Source organism: Emydura macquarii, unplaced genomic scaffold (assembly GCF_026122565.2).
Source record: "Emydura macquarii macquarii isolate MOO-44397 ecotype Brisbane River unplaced genomic scaffold, CSIRO-AGI_Emac_v2 contig_1363, whole genome shotgun sequence".
Taxonomy (NCBI): domain Eukaryota; kingdom Metazoa; phylum Chordata; order Testudines; family Chelidae; genus Emydura; species Emydura macquarii.
Genome location: NW_027131500.1, coordinates 24,815,044 through 24,837,250, shown reverse-complemented (window position 1 = coordinate 24,837,250; position 22,207 = coordinate 24,815,044). Strand labels below are relative to the sequence as shown.

At 39.8% G+C, this 22,207-nt stretch overlaps 1 protein-coding gene across 1 annotated transcript in view; it reads right to left on the bottom strand.

The window, feature by feature from the left end:
• OTUD4 (OTU deubiquitinase 4) overlaps positions 1-8,551 on the bottom strand; it is a 38,753-nt gene extending 30,202 nt beyond the window's left edge. Inside the window, exons 1-4 of the mRNA XM_067551951.1 lie at positions 8,515-8,551; positions 6,704-7,216; positions 5,658-5,741; positions 3,173-3,223 (exon numbers count right to left, since the gene is read on the bottom strand). Of these exons, the coding sequence (XP_067408052.1) occupies positions 3,173-3,223; positions 5,658-5,741; positions 6,704-6,868 (300 nt within the window). The 5' untranslated portion in view covers positions 6,869-7,216; positions 8,515-8,551. The remainder of the gene's footprint in view (positions 1-3,172; positions 3,224-5,657; positions 5,742-6,703; positions 7,217-8,514) is intronic.
• Between the last annotated feature and the right edge of the window lie 13,656 nt (positions 8,552-22,207).

The following is a 22,207-nucleotide window of genomic DNA, read 5'->3' as shown; positions in this document are numbered from 1 at the left end:
AAAAGACATTTTGTATATATATAAAATGTATATATCACAGCCAATTATTGCCCACTTGCTATTGCTGCATACATGCACCAGTAAGTATCACAGTGAGATAAGAATTTGCTTTCTCCCCTCCCTGCCCCTGAAGTCAATCAGCAATAAGAATACATGATTATAACCCTGATAATAGGAAAATCATGTCTATCAGAGTTTAACTAGTATGTTTCATTTTGTTTTTTCTTGCTATGTCTTTTTTCTTTTTTTATAGGTGTTTTAAATTCAACATCATATGAATATGCTATAAAAAGCAAGTCATAGGAATTCACGTAGAAAAACAAACCATTTGTCCATCCAGTCTGGTATCTTGTTTGTAACTTTGACCAACATCAGATGCTTCAGAAGAAGGTATAAATCACCTGGACAATTACAAAATATTGCCATCTAAGTAGGGAGGGAAGAGTCTCTCTAGCTCCAGACAGCAAAGATCTGATCCACATCCCATTAAAATCAATTAAAAGACTAACACGGACGTCACTGGGAGTTGGATCAGGCATTTAGGGGTCTATTGTTCTGAAGCACAATAGTTAACATCCCTTATAAAATTTGTTTCTATCTAGTGTAACTGCAAATTATGGGCCTGACTGTGGCTGACCTTACCACAGCCACATGGGATGTAAAGAGGAATACATCGCACTCTCCACCTACAATCCTCTGTACAGCATCCCTGAACATTGGGTCCAGGTGCCAGAGGACAGTAGATTCTGTGCAGCCATGGCTTCTCTGCCATAAGTAAGTGGACAGAGAGTAGGCACATTTGGGCTGCAGTAAATTACTACCTCCCTCAATTCCCCACCCAGTGCAAGAGGAAAGCAGAGAAGTAATTCTGACCATCCAAATTCTTCCAGTGAGAAACTTTACCAAAGACTTTTGGAAAGTCCATATAAATCCTAACAGCTCTCTCTTATCTACTCCTGATTATTCCTTTAACAAATCTGAATGGGTTGCAAAGACAAAATTCTCCTTCAGAGAAGTAATGTCAGAGCAACCTGGCACTTATATTTTTAAAACCTGTTCTTGAATTTAGTTATTAGGATAGGTACTGGATTAAGTGTCCTGGAATTCAAGTCTTCTGTTTAATCACATTCCAAGTAAGACACACAATACAAACACAAGCTTCTTCACAATGCCTATTGGAGTGCCTCAGTGCTTAACTGGAGGGACCATTTCAGAGGTAACCATGTAGTTCAGATTTCCCTGTTCAGCCACTCCCTGGGCTTATCTGCAGAGATTGTCAACAATAACAATCGTTGTTCTGGTGGTGTTATTTTTCTGTGCACACCTGTCCACCAGTACCTAAAATGAGACTAAAATCTTGCTTCTCAAAGATCAAGCAGCTGTCAGATGGTAAAGAGCTGTGGTCAATACCAACATAGCCAGATTCAAACCACTAACTCAATACGCAATGAACTTAACACCCTTTCAAAGTGCATTAAAGAATATGTATTAACTTGCCAGTCAGTACACTTTCAAAATTGTTTTGTGTGGATGCAGGTCATTTTAATGAACACAAGTTAGTGCATAACAAGCTCCTGGTGTAGACAAGCCCTCAAAAAATGGTGTAGGACATGTGACTGGATCTTTAGTTTTAACTTGTCCTGTTTTTTTAGTTTGTTAATTTCATAATAAATTAAACCAACTGAAATTCACTTAGGACTGAAAAGCTGAAAGATGAATTTCTATTTAACTAAATTTCAGAAAATAGGCAAAAGAGGAATAATAGTAACACCTTGTGTCCTCTTTGGCTTCTTTATAACATAAAACAGGTTGTTTTGCTTTTTATTTTTAAAGAAAGAGTTTTCCTGCCTTTTTTATACATAACAGGGCTTGTCTATGTCGAGGGGTTTGGCCACCAATGTAGCTACATCAGTGAAACCTCTACTGTACACATGCTAGGCCCTACTGTAAACCATGATTTACATTACTGCATCTTACCCTGGGATATACTGTATGGGAGAAAGTCATGGATTACATCTGTGCACAGTATCAAGACTAGGAGTTTGTACTATATAGCTACATCACTACAGTTCTACCAGTGACTAAAAACCCCCTCACAGATAAGGCCATAAAGAAGTAAAAGAGACAAACAATTTTTTTCCTTTGCAGATCATTTTTAGAAGCTGAGAACAAAAGTTTACTTCAGTGGCCATTCAGTCTCATGACCTTTTTGATATGGCAAAAAAGTCATGCTAGGATCTCTGAAAATGAGTAGATGTATATGTTATTAAAAATGTCTCTCTCTTAAAAAAAAAAAAAAAAGATTTTATTGGATAGATTTAGTAGTGTAGTTACTGCACAATTTCTTGTTATTTCATTTTCCCTATACTTCGGTTTTTTGAAAATATGATGTTTAACTGGAGACAAACATTTTTTAATAATGAAGAAAATAATCTCATCTATGTTGGCACCTTAGATAACTCAAACGGAGAGAATTTATGTTTAAGTTTTTATTTACCATTTGTACTTCCTTAAGCTTGTTTAAAGAAAACTGGTCAGTTTCATTTTTTTGATGCTAGCACAAGGCAGCAACATTTGGGTTTTAAAAGAATATTTAAAATAAAAAAAGCAAAACTACTTTGGTTCTTTTTTAAAAATGTTTCCCTTTCAGGATAACACAGCAATTGTACTGTACGTAAGTTAATGCTCCCTGGAACAGCAGTCTCTCTCACTCCATAAGTTTCAAACACCATCAAGAGAGATACAGTCATGTGAGAAGCAGAGGCCTAACTAACAATAAGATAGCACCTATGCCAACTGTGGCATGACTGCTGGTGGTGGTGTGGAGTACAGCCAGAGATTGGAACAAAAACTGCTCAAGAAATTGTGGCCCTCTTCTTCCGTACACTATTGTCATACCACACAAGAAAAAAAACAAATATAGAAGTAAGCATCTGTCCACAGGTAATTTTATGATCTTTCAAAACTGTCATTTTTGAATGAGACTGAATTTTTTCTGAAAAAAATTCAAACTCCAAAATAGTGTGTGTATGCATATATCAAATGTGTCTGTGTACATATGTTCTGTATATCCAGATATAATGCACTGAGATATCAAACTAATTTCAAGCCGTCAGACAAACTAAATAGTTTTTTATATTCTATAAAGCAAGTTTAATTAAGTAATACATACCTGTGGATTTTCCAAACATTTTAAATACTCTTCAAATGGCCCCTCTATAAACTGTAAAAATATGACAGCAAATAGTTTATTAAATTATTACTATTATTTGTATTACCAAAATGCCTAGGAGCCCTAGTCCTGGACCTCACTATGCTAAGTGCTATACAAACACAGAACAAAAAGATGGTCCCTATCACAAAGAGCTTACAGACCAAGCATAAGACAAGAGACTACAGATGGATACAGAGAGACGGATGTAGGAATACAAAGAAACAATGAGGTAATATTGGTCAGTAGGATGGGCATTGGTCTCAGCACACCAAAGCCTAACTTTTAAGGTTTTTTTAGGCATCTCGGGAAAGGAGAGTTTAAAAAGAATAATGAGGAAGATCTGTAGTGTCTGCAAGGAACACCTCCCAAGCACATGGGACAGCATGGGAGAAAGCATAAAGATACTTGCTTGAAAATTTAACAAGTGGGCAATGGAGCCTTTGTGTTTATGTGTTACCACTGGTGACCTTTATAGAGTGAAAGTTAACACATCAATTAGAGCATGAACAGATTGTACTCTTTCATGCACTGACCTCTTATCATAAGTTAACTTATCAATAAATATTTCTCAAATGCAAACAAACATCTAAATGCCACTGATACCACCCTGGATTACCATAATCAAATGCTACTATAGGAACATTCAAGGATATAAAATCATGCTCCATGATTTTTTTCAGAGGTTTGCAATTACAGAATATACATCCATGAACATATCATTCCTTATAAAACTATAAATTGCTCATAAGAATTAGACTTTATGCCCCTTAGTGGGGAACTTCATTTCTTACACGTTTAAAAAACTCCACATAATAAAATAAAGAAGTCACTTTAAAAAAATCCATTAATATCCATGATACCACATTAGTCAAATCTCAGTCTTAGTCATGGTAAAATCTAATATTCAACAAAATGTGAGAATTTATTTACATAATGAAAATAATTATATTATAACTGCTATAAAGTAAGTGATAACATTCTTCAATAATTAATTGTCTAGTGCGATACCACAGTAAACCTAGGGCTCAAGAGCTTTTTATTTTATTATGGTTAGTACACATTTTAATAAAATAAAATAAAATAAATAAAATAAAATAAAAAAGAAGGGCCACAATCTAAGCCCTGGTCTACACTTACCTGGAAATTCGGTGGCAATGGACCGGAGTTACACAAGCTACTCTGCATAGCTTGCGTAACTCCCGTCAACTGCTGAGCTTCCCTTCTGCACGCCGTCTTCACTGCACTGTGCTGACAGGAACCGCGTTCCCATCGACACGGTGCTGTACCACTTGAGGGGGTGGATTTCCTGCATCAACTTCCTGATCGATTGAGCGGGTCTATATTGACCACTCAATCAATCCGGAAAGATCGATCTGACGGCGGTGACTTTGCTGCCGTCGGTATAGACGTATCCTAAGACATTTAGATCTTCCAACAAGCTCAGGGAGTCTAGTTACTAGTTGTAAAGAAATGTATAATGAACTGTGTTAGAGAAGTAGGTATTACATATTTAACAGCGTTACAAGAAAACAGCTCTCAAATCTGCTAAAAAATTTCAAAGGTTGTAAAAAAAGACCCAGAAAGATGGTTTGTGTCTTATCGTCAATGGATTCTTGGTCTGTGTAGATGATGAGGCAAAGCAAACCAGACAAATATGTCTGGTATACTAACCAGGTGCGGATCTCCCTACGAAGACAGACTAGGGAGTATGTATATTGGCTGGAGAAATCTAGCTAAATAGCAACTCCAAGGCCACAAGAAGCAGATATGCAAGAATAAGAAAACTGTTTTAAAAAATAATGGAACACATGAAAGCACTGAAAAGATGGCTGGATTGAGTAAGGAGGAGGGTAGCAATGGTTAAAAAAAGATAGATAAGGAGATGTCCATTAGAGTTTTAGAAGGACAAGTAATAATGTATTAGAAGGATTTGGGGTGTTATTACTGTATGCTATATAGAATAGAATATTTAAAGATAAGGCAGTTTTAATAATTTGTGCCTGAATGATGTTATGAGACAAAGTATAAAGAATGTGTATATAACAAAGGGGGGAGAGGGGAAATGCAGAACACTCACCAGATCAGACCAGCATGGACCTGTTGATGACAGAAACAGCCTGCCTGCACTCCAAAACTAGGTAACGGATCATTACTTTATCTTGCTCCATTTGTTTTATTTATATTTTATGCATGATTAAGGTGATGATGTACTGCCCTAAAATTTTCTTTTTAAAGTTTTAAACTAGTTAAGCTTAGTAACTGATGTGGACTGTGCTTTTCACCCAACACAGTGAACAAGCAGCAATTCCTGTTTTGGGTCACTTGCTTTAAACACCTACCTACAAAGGACCTACTTATTAGAAACCCTGCTACAAACAGCAGGACAGACTTAGGAAAAGAAAGAGAAAGAAAATGCTTCAGAAAAAAAACAGCATTTACTTACCGCTTCAAATTTTTCTCTGTTTTTCCTAAGATAATTTATACAGGCATTCCGAACATCAATATGCCGAGATTGACAGTGTAACACCTACAGGGGGAGGGAAGGGGAAGGGAGGAAGAGAGAAGCTGTGGTTTCTTAAGACTTTTGATGGAAATTAATGATTGGATGATGTGATGAATATAGGTTAAATGTAAGCTTGAAAATAATCCATTTTTTAAATTAATTTGGATGCTTATTTATTTCAGAATTGACAACTTCATGCAATTAAATGTTACTTATTGAAAATTAAATGACAAGTCAAAGTTTACAGTAAATTCAGAAATAAAAGTATTTAATATGAAATGAATATCTGACAGAACTAACAGTGTAGCAGCTGTCCATCAGACTTTGAATTTCCCCCTTTTCCTGTATCGCCACCATACAAGAAAACTTCCACCACGAAAATAAATTTAAACAATGAATTATAATCTAAATGTTAGTTTAATGGCAGAAAAATTATGTGAGTAGTGTATCAACAGCACTCAAAATGAGCAGGAGACATGGGTCAGAATCTGAAGCACTAATCCTCCCACTGCTGTTTATATTTAAACAAGGATGATAAACACTGCCACTTTTTCAAAAAACTGTTTCACTGGAGTGAGGGGGGAAATCTGACATGAAGATAATGATTAGCTTACTCCAAAACTTCAGCAACTCACCTACACAATCTAAGGCAGGGAAAGGCTTTTAAAGCTCTTTCCTAGATGGTTTTCATACAAGGTGGCTACTCCCAGTTAGTGCTAATCTTGCACTAAAAATACACCGCGGGAGTTCAAAACTTCATCCTAAATGCTCTAGGTGGAATACACATACTAAAATGTCGAACTCCTGATCCTCCCTTCCTGATGTGGTGCTTTCCCCTGGCACAGGTCTGTTCCTTTAATCCTCACTGGCTCTTATTCGACTCCCCCTAACACCCACTAATAGGATCAATTTCCTACGCTCTTCCCCAGGTATCGCCGGCGTTTATGTGCAGTGGTTCTCACTACTTACATTAAATAACTACTTACCTGGTCGGCCACAGCCCTGAAAAGACAGGATCCATCCTTGGCAACCCGCTTTCTATATAAACCCTGAGATCTCAAGTAGCTGTCCATAGAAGCGTCCCTAGGAGCCTCCACGCCGCTGCCGGGATGACTCTGCTCCCCGCCATCGGGTTTGCTAGCAGCCTCCATATTTACTGCTTAATACTGCAGAGAATCGCTGCACCTCTCCTAGCCCCACATGGCAAGACAATCCCGTGAGCCGCTTCAGGGGTAGATAAAAGAAACGGCCGCAGCAGGGCGGTAGGGGTGAAGAGTGCTTCCCGGGACAGCAGCTCGCCTTATGTTGTCAAATTGCATGTGGGACCCATGGGCGGACTTTTACAGCATAATCTTCTAGATTGTTAGCTCCTTAAAAAGAGTCGCTTCCTGGCCTTCCTAGAGGGCTCGGCAGCTGCTTCTGGAAAGTGACCCGAGGGGTCTGGATCCGAATCAGGGCGATTACCGATGGCTCTTCTTGTACACACCCAAGCTGCAAGGCTGAAAACAAAAGAGAAAGGACATCGGCTACTACTACGACCAAGAAATGGTAACCTAAAGTTTGTTTTCACTTTCAAACCGATGCCAGAGGTTGCTATGGGAGTTGTAGTTCTAGAGAAGCAGGAAGTCGGAGCACAGTGGGAGAGGAGTGGAATCTCCGAGCCAGAAAGGCTCCTCCTATAGGAGGACGGAGATTAGAGAAGGGAGAGACGAGCTCAGTATGAAAAAGTCACAGCAGCTATGGCATGACGTCGAAACAGCATAATACAATCCTCCTTTTCGATGCAAAATGCTTACTCCAGTAAGTGAACTAGATTTGCATATCAGACTCTTCCCGCCCTCTTTCTAAATACTTCACAGTTTCGGACTTTAGTTTCAGTATCAGGTCTAGCAATATGCCCAGTGCACCCTGAGGTTTCGATTCTTTTTGTTACTCCTCCCATATTAGTGTTGTCTGTAGCTCGAGGGGAAAAAAGGGCAGGTCAGGATTTTGTAACACAGGGCCGGGGGCGGGGCTTTTTCCTTGCTTAGTTGAAGTCCCTGTCTTGCTTTTTACAGCAAAGCACTGCTGGGACTTCCTCGGACATAATTTTACTAGTTCAATCAGAAATGCAATATGCCTTTCAGGCATTGTCATACAAGCAGGGTACAGTTCCTCATCTAAATTCCATTACAAGTTAACTGGTTTACATTTCATTTGGCATTTCACAAGTGTTTTTTTACATTAAAAAAACAAACCCTAAGGTCAGCCCAGGGGCAAGACAACTGGAAAGGTCCATTTTCTTTGCAGTTTTAACTTGTATAAGGCAGCACAGTTGGCAATTAAGTACTGTACCAGTTAACCTGCAATGTCAACAATTACTGAAACTCCAAGTATGGTGCTCTCAAAAAGCAATGCAAAACGGTCCACCCTCCATCAAAAGGGTACCTTACATGCTTGCTGTATTGCACTCTTAGACTGCTGTGAGGCCTAGCAAATTACAAGAACCAGCCATAACGTTCGTGGGAGGTTTCTCCCCTTTCAGTTGGCATTCTGCCTGACGTAAGTGTCCTTCCTTTTTCATTCCCCTGAAGGGTTTTCACTCTCATTCGAGCTTTGCCTTAAGGAAAAGCAAAGGCGAGCTAGCAGGACAATAGCCTAGTGGTAGAGAGGCCAGTACAAATATTTCTGAGAAGAGCGAGGGGCTCTCAGGAGAGACCAAAGATGGTGGTGGAGTCACAATCCTGGCAAGGAATGATCTCGGCTGTGAGAGGGGGATGCACCCAGGGAGGCAGACAATCAGATACAAGTTTGTTACCCCAGGGCTTGCTCGTTTTGTGTCTCTTCGAAGTCCGTCAGACTAGGCACCCAGGCCAATAAAGCCGGCCAGCTAGGCGACCATGAAAGCAGCTGCCCTGCAGCTGGAGTCCTGAACTGAAATAAGCCTGGAGCGCCCAAGTCCTCACACAGTAAGATTCACATGGGCGGGGGAAGGGGACAGCACCAGCCTGAAACACTTGCCCCCCGCCCACAAAAAAAAAACCCCGCACGCCCAATAGCTATTGGTCAGAAAAGACCAGAGCCGCCCTCGGGCTGGAGCAGCCCCTGCCGAGTCTCTCTACCCGCCAGGCCTTGGCCGCGCTGGCAGAGCAGCAGCGCCCAGCGCGAGCTGACTGACTGCAGCCACCAGCGCGCGCCCCGCCTTCTAGGTGGCGCGCTGCTTGAAGCGGTGGGTGCCACGAAGGCCCTCAGCGCGAGGGCGGCGACGGAGCGGCAGCGGTGTTAGGCCTGGGGGCGCGCAGACGGAGCGCGGGAGGCGCCCGGCGCGTCACTTGGGGCTCTGGTGACTGGTCTGGCCTCGCTCGCTCAGCAGGACCCGCCTGCGGGGGGAGGAGCGGAGCGGAGCGGCCCCAGCTGCGGGGATCCGCCGGCCGAGACGCTGGTTCCAGCCTGAATCCCCCCCCCCCCCTCCTGCGCAGTAACTGGCACTTACCGAGGGAGGGAGGGAGGGGCGGGCCGGGCGCACAGGCTCAGCCTCGGACTCTCCCTGGCCGCCGCCGCCGCGTCGTCGTCGTCTCGCACGGGCTCTTGGCCGGCGGCCGCGCAGACACTTCAATCTCCCGCGGAGGCCGCTCCTGCGGAGTCCCGCGTCGTCTTCCTATGATGCTGCCGCCACCCCCGTCGCCTGCTGTTGGTTTGTTCCACTGGCCACACCTGTGCGGGTGGCTGTGGCCTGCACCATGCGTCGGGGGGGGAAAGAGGGAATCCTTTGCGCTCTGCGGGGGCGCACCCTGCGGCAGCAGCTAATGGTACAGGCCAGGGACTGCTCGCCCCCCACCCGGAGGGCAGCGCTCAGCAGCGTCTTGGCTCGGGGGGGACGGAGCACGGGACCGAGCGCTCCAGGGGCGATGCGGAGCGCTCGGGGCGGGGCTTCAGGGCTAGAGCGCAGGGCGCAGCCGGAGAGTCTCCAGGGCTGACCTTCCAGGGGCTTTACTGTTGGGCGGTGTCCATGGACACCTTGTACCGGTTAAGCTGGTCGAGTTAGACCAGTGCAAACCCCCTGTGGGCACGCTCTTGTTCTGAACGAAAAGTAGCTCTGGGGAGAGGGAATTTAAATCCCTCCAAAACAACATAGAATGGATAAAAGGCTCTTCCACCAGAGACCTGGTGTCCCCCCGAAGCTTTATTCCCGTGTGTCTGTGTTTCAGAATTTGTTTTTATTTTTTTATGATTTTGGTCGATAATATTGATGGTTTATTTTATAGGCGGTCAGATATTATTTCATGACTGTAGATGTTGAGATTCAAAGAGTTAAAGCTTTGTGAATATTCATACACAAATTGCTAATATCACAAGTCAAAATATACGGAGTAAGTAGCCTTAAACAAACAAATTCTCAAGCTGCAGTTCTGTTACTTAGCCTGTTTGTAAATTATTGATGGAAATCTATATTTTTGTTGGTTTATGTGTGTACAATGGAATTCATGTTTACCAACAAAAATCTAATCCTTCCAAGCCTAACTATTGGTTTCAATTCACACCTTAGCTTACATGGTATGACTTTCCTGTATAGACAGGCCATTAGTGAAAAGCACTAAGAAAACATTATTTAGGTTCATCAAGGCTAGAGAAGAGAGTGAGCCTCTCCAGAGGGATGGAACAAAGCTATTTATTATTAATTATTTGTGTTACAGCAGTTTCTAAGGTCTCCATCTGAGATCAGGGCCCCTTTGTCTAGGCGTGACACAAACATACAGAAAGAGACAGTCCCTGCTAAAGACAAAGGGTTGTGGGAAAGGAATATGACATACAAGCAGAGTCATTTGATGATTTGCAAATGTCATTTGGTTCCAAAATGTTTTTTTGTTTTTGGCAGCAAAGCAATCATAGATGAAATTCAGTGTAGACATGCAAGTAACAAGTATTGGAAAGAACAATTTGAACTACTTATACATATTGATATATTCCAAAACGCTGGCTTTCAACCTTTCCAGACTACTGTACCCTTTTCAGGAACCTAATTTATCTTGTGTACCCCCGAGTTTCAACCTCACCTAATTACTTGCTTACAAAATCAATCATAAAAATATCACAGCACACTATTACTGAAAAATTGCTTCTCATTTTTACCATATAAATCACAATATAAATTAATTGGAATATTAATATTATGCTTACATATCAATGTACAGTATATAGAGCAGTATGCACAAAAGATTGCCTATATGAAATTTTAGTTTGCACTGACTTCACTACTGCTGTTTATGTAGCCTGTTGTAAAACTAGGCAAATATCTAGATGAGTTGATGTGCCCCCTAGAAGACGTGTGTGTACCCCTGGTTGAGAACCACTGTTCTAAAATAACTAATCATACCTAATCAAAAGACCTGGGTATCACTATGGACCTTTCAGTGTATTGCAGTATAGTGGAAGGAGGTGAGGGAGACTGGGACTGGCTGGCCAAGGAGTTTAGGACTGAGATCGGAGGCGGACTGGGAGATTTGGGAATACTGAAATAGGTTGGGCAAGGAGCCTGGGATGAGAATGCAGTGAGGAGACTGAGATTGGGTGAGGAGGCAGGGGGATAGTATGTAATTAATGTAATAAGGGGGTGAATTGGATAGCCTTAAATCTGGCATTTCTTACTTAACTTTCTTTTCACATTTTTAGTGTGTAATTACACAAAGGCATGGTATATTCTCACCCTGAACACTCTGTCTAATTTTGGCTGCCCTTTCTCAGTAAGAAATATAACGTGAGAATATATGTACAGTTTCTTTAAAGCTATTGTTGGAAGCCAGGGAGAAATGGAAATAGGAAAAGTTCTAGACGGGAGATCAAGAGAATAGCTTTAGTACAATAATGCTATTTTCTTTATTCTAATACAGTTTCTTCTTTAGGTGATTCTTTGTGAATCTTTATCTTTGTTGTATGACAAAAAAAATAGGAAAGATCCAGAAAAAGGCAATGAAAATGATTACAGATATGAAAAGACTTCCTTTATAAAGACAGTCTAAAAGACCCAGTCTGTTTAGTTGAGAGGAGATAAATAAGTAGCAAAATATGTAAAATAATGAATGGTGTAGAAGGTTGATTCAACACATTTATTGTCTCATAATATACGAACAAGGGGCCATTTAATTAATTTAAAAAATAACAAATTAAAACTGATAAAAGGTTCTGTGTTTTTGTTTTTAAGTGTATCTAACCTCTGAATTCCCTGCCACAAAATATTATTGAGGCAAAGAGTTTAGTAGGAGACAAGAAAGAAGTGGAAACCTGTATAAATTCTTTAACTAGCTAGGATAAATGTTAATGGGATTATCAACCCTCATGTTTTAGACCATATAGTAAATCAGCCACTGATTGGAGTTAGAAAGCAAGTTCCTTTTGGTGTATTTTATATGCATAATTGTCCATAATGAAGGTTTATACTTTTGTCTGAAGCATCTGGTAATGGCCATATTTGAAGACCAGATACCAGCCAATATGGACCATTAGTCTGATTTGGTATGGTCGGCTCTAATATAGCAATTCCTGTGGGTCAAATTGTGATATTCTTACATACATTGAATAGTATTTTACACCATGAATAGTCCTTTTGAAGTCAACAGTACTATGCGGTATTTCTCAATGTGAGTAAGGCTATCACAATCTAGTCCTTTGTTTCTAGGAGGTTGACAATGCAACAAATAGCAAGCAAGGGTTTTTCCAAATTCTTTCTCCCAAATCTGAAGAGTTCATTTTAAATTTTGGTGTAATTCTCCCTTTTTAATACTGACCCTCAACAGATGAATATATGCTGATGAACCAGGGAACTGTTCATTCATTTTAGTGTCTGTAACAGATTCCAAAAACTTATTGCTCTGGGAGAACTCAGGTTGACAAAGAGATCCTCTACTGAAAAAGCAGTGTTTTTTCTCCCCATACAATACTTTGGACTGGTGTACACACACACACACACAAACCCATTCTTAATAGACTATAAACAGTAAATAAACAAAATTAATGGAAAAGATTAAATCCTTAGCATAACCCTCTAAAATAGAACAAATGGTTCACTCTGACACCCTCTGAATGCAATGGGAAGATTTCCATTGCCTTTGGATGGTGTTGGATCAAGCTTAAAACATGAGAGATGAACAAAGCAATCAGGTTGAGAATCACTGCTCTACACTATTTACCATTCTGGGCTGCATCCGATACTACCTGTACAGCCCTGAGGATGTCACATGGGCCACAGCTGTGTGTTGATTGGACCGCAAGTGGCCTGTGGGCCACAGGTTGAGAGCCACTGGTGTAGAGAATTTACTCTATAGGCCTGTGTGTTCACTGACATCTTTTGTAATTTTGTCAGAGAGGAAGCTAGGCCTTGATAAAGGGCCTGGATTTCTTGCTTTCATTGAGGAAAACAGCATATTACTGGATAATGAGAAGGTAATAAGCTGTCTGACATAAGCTAACCAACTATTTAGTGTAGACCAGGGCTGAGCTTGATAAGTGTATGGAGGGGTTGGTATGATGAGACTGCCTACAATGGCATGGAGTCAGTCTGTGACTGCTAGCAGCAAATATCTCCAACAGCCAGGAATGGGACACTAGATGGGGAAGACTGAGTTACTACAAAGAATTCTTTCCCAGCTGTGGCAGGTGGGTCTTGTCCACATGTTCAGGGTCCAACTGATCGCCAAAATTGGGGTTGGGAAAGAATTTTCCCACAGGTCAGATTGGAAGAGATGCTGGGTGAGGAGGGACATTGCCTTCCTCTGCAGCATGGGGCACAGATCACTTGCAGGTTTAAACTAGTGTTAATGCTGGATTCCCTGTAATTTGAAGTCTTTAAAGCATGATTTGAGGACTTTGGTAACTCAGCTAGAGTTTAGGGGTCCATTACAGGAGTGGATGGGTGAGATTTTGTGCCTGCAATGTGCAGGAGGTCAGACTAGACAATCATGATGGTTTGAGTCAATGAGACAGCCCTATAGGCAAATGGAACATCCAAGTTGAAAAAAGAAATGGAAAGATGTAATTGTGTCGAGAAATGCTCCTCATACCCAAGAAAAGCACGTCTATCCCTGAGACATTTAGATGAAGGAATTTGTGCTGAAGTCATATATTTGTTGAGTCAAGACAGACTGAGACAAGGCAAAATCATTAAAAGTGCTGATATGAACAATTGAGTCCTAAATATAAAAATGATAGTCTTAAGGTTAAAGATATACAATAAATTTTGCTCTATTATGCAGGTGAAACTCTTGGCAAAAGGACTTCCTTTGTGTGTGTGTGTGTGTGTGTGTGTGTGTGTGTGATGCGTAGCCCTTTGATGCTACTGCAATTCAAATAATAACAACACTAGGCTTTATTGAGAGTTGTACCATGTAAATGACAGCAGAATTTGGCCCAAAGGAATTTGATAGCTAAAAAGAAACAACAGTCCAAAAAAGGAAAGTTTTTGGGGTACCACAAAAGGGAAGCCACCATGAGAAACTGAGGAAGAGACAATGTGATATGTAGATGCAGAATCATGACATTAATGAACCAGAGGTGTTTGTATAGTTATGGAGGCAGCCCAAGAGTTTGAAATGCTCCACAGTGTCAAGGCTACATTGAGGCCAAAGAAAATGAGAGGAGAGAAGGGAGGCCATCTTCAGCAAAATATATTACCTTAATTATGTGGAGAAAAGCCGTTTCTGTTCAGAAAAAAATTGCACTTGAAATCAGTCTAGGATATTATGTGTAAAATAATAAGATGGGAGAAGGTTACTTTTTCAACTACCGTGCTTAGAAAAAGGTGGTAGTTAATGCATTGAGGTCAAGGAGAGAGTGTTTCTTTCCCCACATACCCACATTTTATAGAACGGGGAAGTTAACAGAGGACAAATAAATTTTGACAATTATGGTAATGTAGAGAGCTAGAGATAGAGAGAGCAGTTGCTTTTCTCCACAGACTGGATGTGATCAGGAAGTCTGTAAATGACTAGAGGAGATTTTCTACTTGGAGAGGTACAAAAACTGATACAAATATATCTAATTATATTTGTGCCTAATGCCACTGCAGAATATTTGTTTCTCTTGTAATGTAAATGAACAAGATTAAAAGAAAATTCAAAAAGCTTAGATTTAGGCACTTCTATAAAGCTACCTTCTGAGGATTTCAAAGCACTTTGCAAACTCTAATTAAGGATCACTGCACCTTTAAGAGGCAGCTAAGAAAGAATAGTTATCCTTATTTTACAGGTGGAGAAGCTGAGGGAAAGAGATTCAGCAGTTTGCCCAAGCTCATGCAGGAAGTCTGTGACAGAACCACACATAGTGCCCAGATCTTCTGATTCCCATGTCTGTGTTCTGACTACTTTCTCTCACATCTACACCACTGATAAGCTTTTTTAAAATGACATTATCTACACAGACCACATTATTCCCTTTTAGTATTTAAATGGGCAGCAGTTAGTGCTAACACAGACTTGACTGAACTAAGTGTGCATGCAGTAAAATGTACTATTACCTTTAAAATGAGGGTGGAGAAATATCAGGTTGCTGATAAAAGCTCTAGCTTAATAGAACCTTGCCATGTGTCAGTGTGTGAGATAACACTTTGATGAGGCAATTTCATTAGCTAATAAGAACTGTACTTTTCATCCCTTTGACACCCAGACTCAAGTCTTCTGGCACTCGTCCTCTTCTCAGCCACAGAACTAGTAACAACCTCTAGTTCCAGGTAGGCAGGTTGCAGATATATATTCTTCCTTAAGGTTATGTGGTTCTGGTAGTCTTCAATAGCACTGTGTTTTTGCAGTTCAATACGTTATCCTTTAGATGGCATTAGATCCTTGAACATGTTAGAAAAATTACACTCACTATATTCAAATGTGAGATGAGGGTAAACGAACACAGCAGTAACTTTAGACACTTTGCTGGGAGGAATTCAGCCAATACTTGTTGACAGAAAGCCATAAGTATTAAATAAAGACCTAGCTCTTTGGCTGCAGGCAGGGAGGAGACAGCACAATTCAGTAGTGTAGGGTTCAGAGGAGGCAATCCTTCACCAGATCAGTACGCAGGCATTGCACCAATTGTTAACAATCCCAAGATGTAAATAGGACAGCAGCAGGGGATTGCCAGGGTACAGGGAGGACCCAACTATCCCCTGTTTTCTCTTAGCCATTCTTCCTATGTCTGCTGTAGGGAGGCATAAGATTGAGCTGTTATGCTGGATCTATGCCATCAGGGGTTCCTCATATGCTAGACTGATGCTTCAATGTCTGGTTGTGCTATGATAAGTCCAGCATCTGCTGTCAGTGTGTAAAGTAGATGCAGAAGGGAGTATCCAAGATTAAGACGGTAAAAAGAAGTATAACACATAAGATGCCTTTGTTGAAAATATAGTTGTGCTTTTGTATGCAATCTTGTATGAACCACTTCTAGGAAATGGAATTTAAAACTATTTTTCCAGTATTTAACATTTCCATTTCATTTTGGACTCATGCATGTTTTCTAAAATAGAACCCAAGGGTTCATTTTATATGAAATGCATCATACATTCAGTGGATGGGGCACTTATGTACTTATGCTGTACAACTTTCTCCTCCCTTGAACACAGAATGTGTTTTAATGATATGATATGCTATTGTGCATGCATTAAATGGTGGGGAATAGGACTCAGACTGAGATAGTTAGGAATGTGCAGTAACTTCTTATTTGCAGATCTTTATAACTGAAGCACAATGTTGAACTGTTATCTCAACTTTACAGATGGGGAAACTGAAGCACCAAGAGATGGAGTGACCATGTCCATTATCACACAGAAAGTCTGTGTCAGATCTGACAACTGAGCCCATGTGGTTTTCCAGTTCTTAGTGCCAGTCTAATTCTCCATTTAACATGGATCTTCATGTATTATGTATTACGGCAGTTATTTGCAGAGATAGAGTCCTGTGTAGTGTTAAGAAATTCTCTCTCCTATGTCTAGGTTCATATTTGGAAGAAAGGTCTTTAAAATATTTTGAAGGTCGTAAATGACATCACAGTGTTGAAACAAACACACCCACAAAAAGAAACTATAAAACATTGTCAACATTCATTTCTTCAATAAAGTGTCTTCTATCTTTTTGTCGTTTTGGGGAAAATTCAGACTCTTTGTAATCAGGTGCTACTCCATTTCATTGGGATTCATGAAGTCAGTGAGGTTGCATCTGCTTACACCAGGTCTGAATTTTGGTCCTTTAGTTCTAAAATGAGTCTTTCATAATAAAGTACAAATGAGAAGTGTGTATCTCTGGCTGCCTTTTGGCTGTCTGATATACAACACTGCAGTTGTGTTGGCTTTCTTTGCAGTTACATCTGAGTCTGACTTAGGCTGTTAAAGGAATGTCTTGTTCTAATGCCATGTTTAACTCACACTTTTTTTTTGGGGGGGGGGGTAATTTATTTACTCTGGAAAATTGAACCAGTCTTCAGCATCTGTTTCTCAATGACATTTTGTGTGGATGTACGTATTGACCCAGTATTACATCTGGTTTCACTAAGAAATGTAGCAGTTAAGTAATTAGCCCAAAGTCACTTAGTCAATGTCTGACCCTGCCTGAAAATGCTGGTCTCTTCTGGCTCCCTGTCTTTTGGTCTAGATCACATTGGCTCCCAAATTAAACTAAACCTTTATTGAGAGTTGGACAGAACCTTTCATTCCATATAATAAATCACTTTTTATTTGGGAAGATCTCTCTTCACAAGTCCTGCAAAGGATTTCTACAAAAAATATTTCTATAGTGCTATACAAAAGTACTTTATGAAATTATAAGAAAAGACATGGCATCAAACAGTTTACAGTCAGTTGGCTTGAACTGAATGGGATTCTGTATGTGCCTAAGGCCGTGCTGGCTGGATCAGGGCCACAGTACTCAGCACCTCACAGAATCGTGCCCTATATATGCCATAACAGAGTGATTGAGAACGAATAACTGGCCGTTAGTTGAGTAAGAGAGGATTACAACTACAGATGGTAGAGAAATGGAGGAAAATGTTTCCCCTCCCCTCTAAAAATCTGGAAGTTTTTTTGTTCACAGGTTTCAAAAAGGAATAATTTTCATTTTTTAAAATCTTGGGGGGTTGTTTTTTCTTTTTTTTTTCTCTCCTTTTTCTCCCTGTTTCCTTTTATATCCTTTTCCTCTACTTCCCTTTTCGCCATTGGAGAAAAAGCAGGGGAGGCATGGAAATATGGAGAAAGGAGAAGGAAAATAAAAACACAGATACATTTTTTTTCTTTTCCAGTTGAGTAAAGAAAGAAATGGGGGGAGGGAATTTTTTAAAAAGTTTTTCTGACTTTCAGAGAGGCCATTTTATGTCCAAAAAAAGTCACTCAAAAATTTCTATGAGCTCTAATAAAAACCCTGGACTAAATTAATCCATTCTATAATGCCACTAAAATCAGTCAGAAAGAAATCAGTTAATTGAAGTTATGCCAGGGGTAAATTTGGACCCGTAGAATTATTTTGTAACGTTCAATGTGCATCTTCCTGATTTTTAAAATATGATTTTTACTGTTTGTAATCCTCTTTATTATGCTTCTGAAAACAAAATATTTTGTCTTTCAGTTATATGGCAAATGCTGTAATATTTCTCTCTGATATAATGCTACTTTACCTGCATTAAATTCCAATTCCATTCCTCCACTTAATGTTTTTTTTAGTACTTACAAAATATGTTGTGTAAACATAAATACTAATACTTTGTTGGTTTGTAAATGTTGTAGACTGTTAGCCAGCATGTTTGGAAGATACAGAAATATGTGTATTGTAGAGAGCAGCCTGAATCAAAACAATATAATTTAGCTATTCCAAAATAACTGTCCCTTGTGGACACTTGATTCCGGAATAAAAGCGACTTTATTCTGGAATAATTACTGTGCTCACAAAGCAGGGGTAATTATCCCAGAATAAAACCTCTGCTACTCTAGAATAAAGTGTCCACAAGAGGGGGTTATTCCAGAATAGCTCAATTATTCTGGAATTGCTATGCTGGTCAGTGTCCTCTATATAGATAAGGCCGAACTCTCAAATTTTGAGATGTTCAGGTTTCAGCAAGCCTAGAGTTGCTGGGATTCAGACAAATCCTTAGTTCATTGTGTATTTGTTAATGTGTCCATACATACAGTATAACCTTTAGGTAAATGGGGCTCTTGATAGTCATGGTTTGTTTTTATTTTATACTTCTCATTTTTAATATTGTTTTAGTTTAATTTTAAGTGTCTTTCCGATTTAATTCTTTATCACTTTTACCACTTTGTCCTTATTCTTCTGGCGACAGCCACACCCAGAATCTGTTTTTGTCTTTGCACTCAGCTCAGGTCATTGGAATTCTTAGCATTTCCAAAGGGGCATCCTCTCTTAGACTGCTGCAGTGACAGCTTTCTGCTGATCTGATAGGGGACAATAAACTCATCCCGGTTGGCTGGGTTGCTAATCTGAGGATTGGGCAGCAGAGCGGTGATTTAACAGCCAGCATCTTCTCCCTGCCAGATTAATCACTTAATCGTCCGTCAAGTTACTCAATTTCCTTCCACTAGCTCTGGGACTAAGGGTATGTTTACACTACAGTGGCACAGCTCTGGTGCTGCAGCTATGCTGCTATACTTAGCAACGTTTTATAGACGCCTCTTATACTGAAAAAGGGGGGGTTTCTGTCACCATAGTCAATCCACCTCTTGAAGAGGCAATAGCTAGGTCAATGAAAGAATCCTTGTCAACCAAGCAACATCTACACTGGAGGTTAGGTCAATCTAACTACAGTCCTCTGGTTACAAAATTCTTCACAGCCCTGAGCAATATATCTAGGCTGATATCATTTAGTAAATGTAGACCAGGTCTAAGACTGACTCTGTACTTGCCAAGGAGTATTCCTTATTCTTTGGATATATTTTTAAGCTGAATTGAGAAAAAAATTGGCTCAAACCTTGTGTAGTCTGTCTCTGTTTATTATATATTTTTCTGACTGTCATGCTGTCTGGAGTGGTTCGCAAGTGAGTGCCAACCTCAGAGCAGACTGTCAAAAAAGCAGGGGAGAGACCCCCAAACTAGTTGTTTGTTCTATAATTATAGAACAAACAAGTGTGAACTCTTAAAGCACTGTAACACTCTTACCACAGAGCCACGGACAGTCCCCATGGGCATTCCAATCTATCTTGCCACCCAGGAAGCTGGACATAGTAATAGGTGGTTACTATACACCAAAGATCACAAAATATTCAGATTGCTACCAGTCCCAAGAGACCAGTCACTTACCCCAGGTCAATTTGTACCTTAGATCTCACACCAAAGACAGCGCTTGTAGCCAGTCCTGCAATAAACTAACTAAAGATTTATTAATTAGGAAAAAGAAATGTGAGAGTTATTGCAAGGTTAAACATAGCAAACTTATACACAACTAAGTTACAATATGGTTTTAATAGGTAACAGAGTTGTAGTAATCTCTCAGCTCTGATTGTGTTTTAAGGCTAACCTGGGTTGACCTTGAGGATCATAGAATCGTATCATAGAAGAATAAGGGATCTCTGCTTCTGTTTCGTAACTCTGGCCCTGTGGGAGTCCAAATAGCAAACAGAAGAGAAACTTTCTTGTCACCTATCTATATTTCATTCTTCCAGAATTCAAGGTGATGAGATGAGCCCTTTTGCACATAGCCTCTTTATAGGTGTGCAGGGGTAATTAGCAAAGTCTTTGTAGTGTGATGTTCCACAATGGCCACTTTGTTTTGGTAGTCTTTCCTGATGAGCAAAAGGTTATACCTTTCATGGGGATTTAGCATTTTGTACTAGGTAGTTTTTTCTTATTTGGTGAGTTACACAGTTCATTTTACAACTATTTAGCAAACACTTAAGTATTACTTTATAGTATGGGATACAGACATTATAAGCGGGATTAATACATATAGCAACGTTCAAGCATTTCATAAAGTCTAAACGTTAAACACATTGTTGTAAGTCCAGTACCCATCTTAACCATACTAACACACAGTTGAATTGGACCAGTTTCCAGCAATGAATTTGTCAGTGCTCAGCTAAGGCCTTAAGTCTTGTCAAGAGCTGTCACCTGGTCTGCCAATGTCACACTGACATCATACATTCCACTGCCAGTAATCCAGTAAAACACAAATAACTTTTGCCCCAGATTTTAGTAAACTGTTGCACTTCAGGCCTGATCCAGTGCCTGTTGAAGTCAATAGAAAGACTCCAATTGACTTCAGTGGGTTTGGGATCAGGCCCTTAAGAGACAAACTCAGCAGAACAATTTTTTTTTATCATTCTTAGCCTGCTGCAGTAATGAGAAATGGCAAACCAGATGAAAAATGGTGTTTATAAATATTCCAACAAATAATCTTTGTTAGACAATGATTCATTATAAAGACTTTATTTGACAAAGAACTTGGTTAAATGTCACTGTTAAAGTTTTAAAAGACTTGTATTATTGTTTTTAATATTTGCACTGGAAATAAAGGGTGATGTTTACATCCAATTAACATAAGTAAAGCTCTTTGAAGAGGGAAAGAACTATATAAATGTTAAGTATTAGTTTTAGCTGCAAAAGGCCCATATTTGCATGACAATAGTTCCAGCTATAGGAAGAGTGATGAAGCACCTGACATGGCATATGTAAATCACTTAGCATTATAAACAGGAAAAGAGAAAATCAAGTGTAAAAAAGAGAGAGGGAATAAGAGGTAGGGTATTACTCATTCTTCCACAGAATCCATAGAGCATTTCTTCTTATTACTACTTGTACATATACATAAGAAGAGACTTTTTTCTCTTAAGAAACATTGCATGAGATATTAAACGTGTCTTGGAGGAACTGAAGTTGAAGTGATAAAACAACACATGCAGTGGTTCCCCTGAGGTTCAACAAACCATGTAAGGCAAACAAGTTTTAGTTCTTTGCTGTGGGTGCAGGTGGCTAATTAGTGCTGATCACTGCCTTTTGTCTCAGGGGAAGGGAGGAAACCTTTTAAGTCTCTGGCAAAAAAGAAGGGGGACAAAGTGGAAAGAAAGTCAAGAGACAGGTAGATTGTATAGAAGCAATATGTACCACAATCCAAATCGATTTCTAATCCACATATATTTAATATACAGTTGCAATTGAAAATCTTTGTGCTGGGGCTTAAATCAATATTTGGTTTCAGAGTAATTTTACTGTTACTATTTTGATTGAAGTAACAAAATAAATGTAACTATTCAGAATGATGGTTGTATGTGTACAGCTCACTAAATGAATGAATGAGGATGGTCCAGTGGCTAGAGTGACCCAGAAACCCTGGGTTCCAGGCTAGTAAACATGACCAAGTAATTTAGTCTTTCTGTGCCTCAGTTTCCTATCTATAAAATAGGAATAATAATACTTCCCTACCTTACAAGGGTATTGCAAGAATAAATAGATACTCAGATACTATACTAAAGGAAGCCCTATAAGTACCTTAGCTGGGACTCATTATTAAACACTAAACAGACAGAGGGGAATTGATTG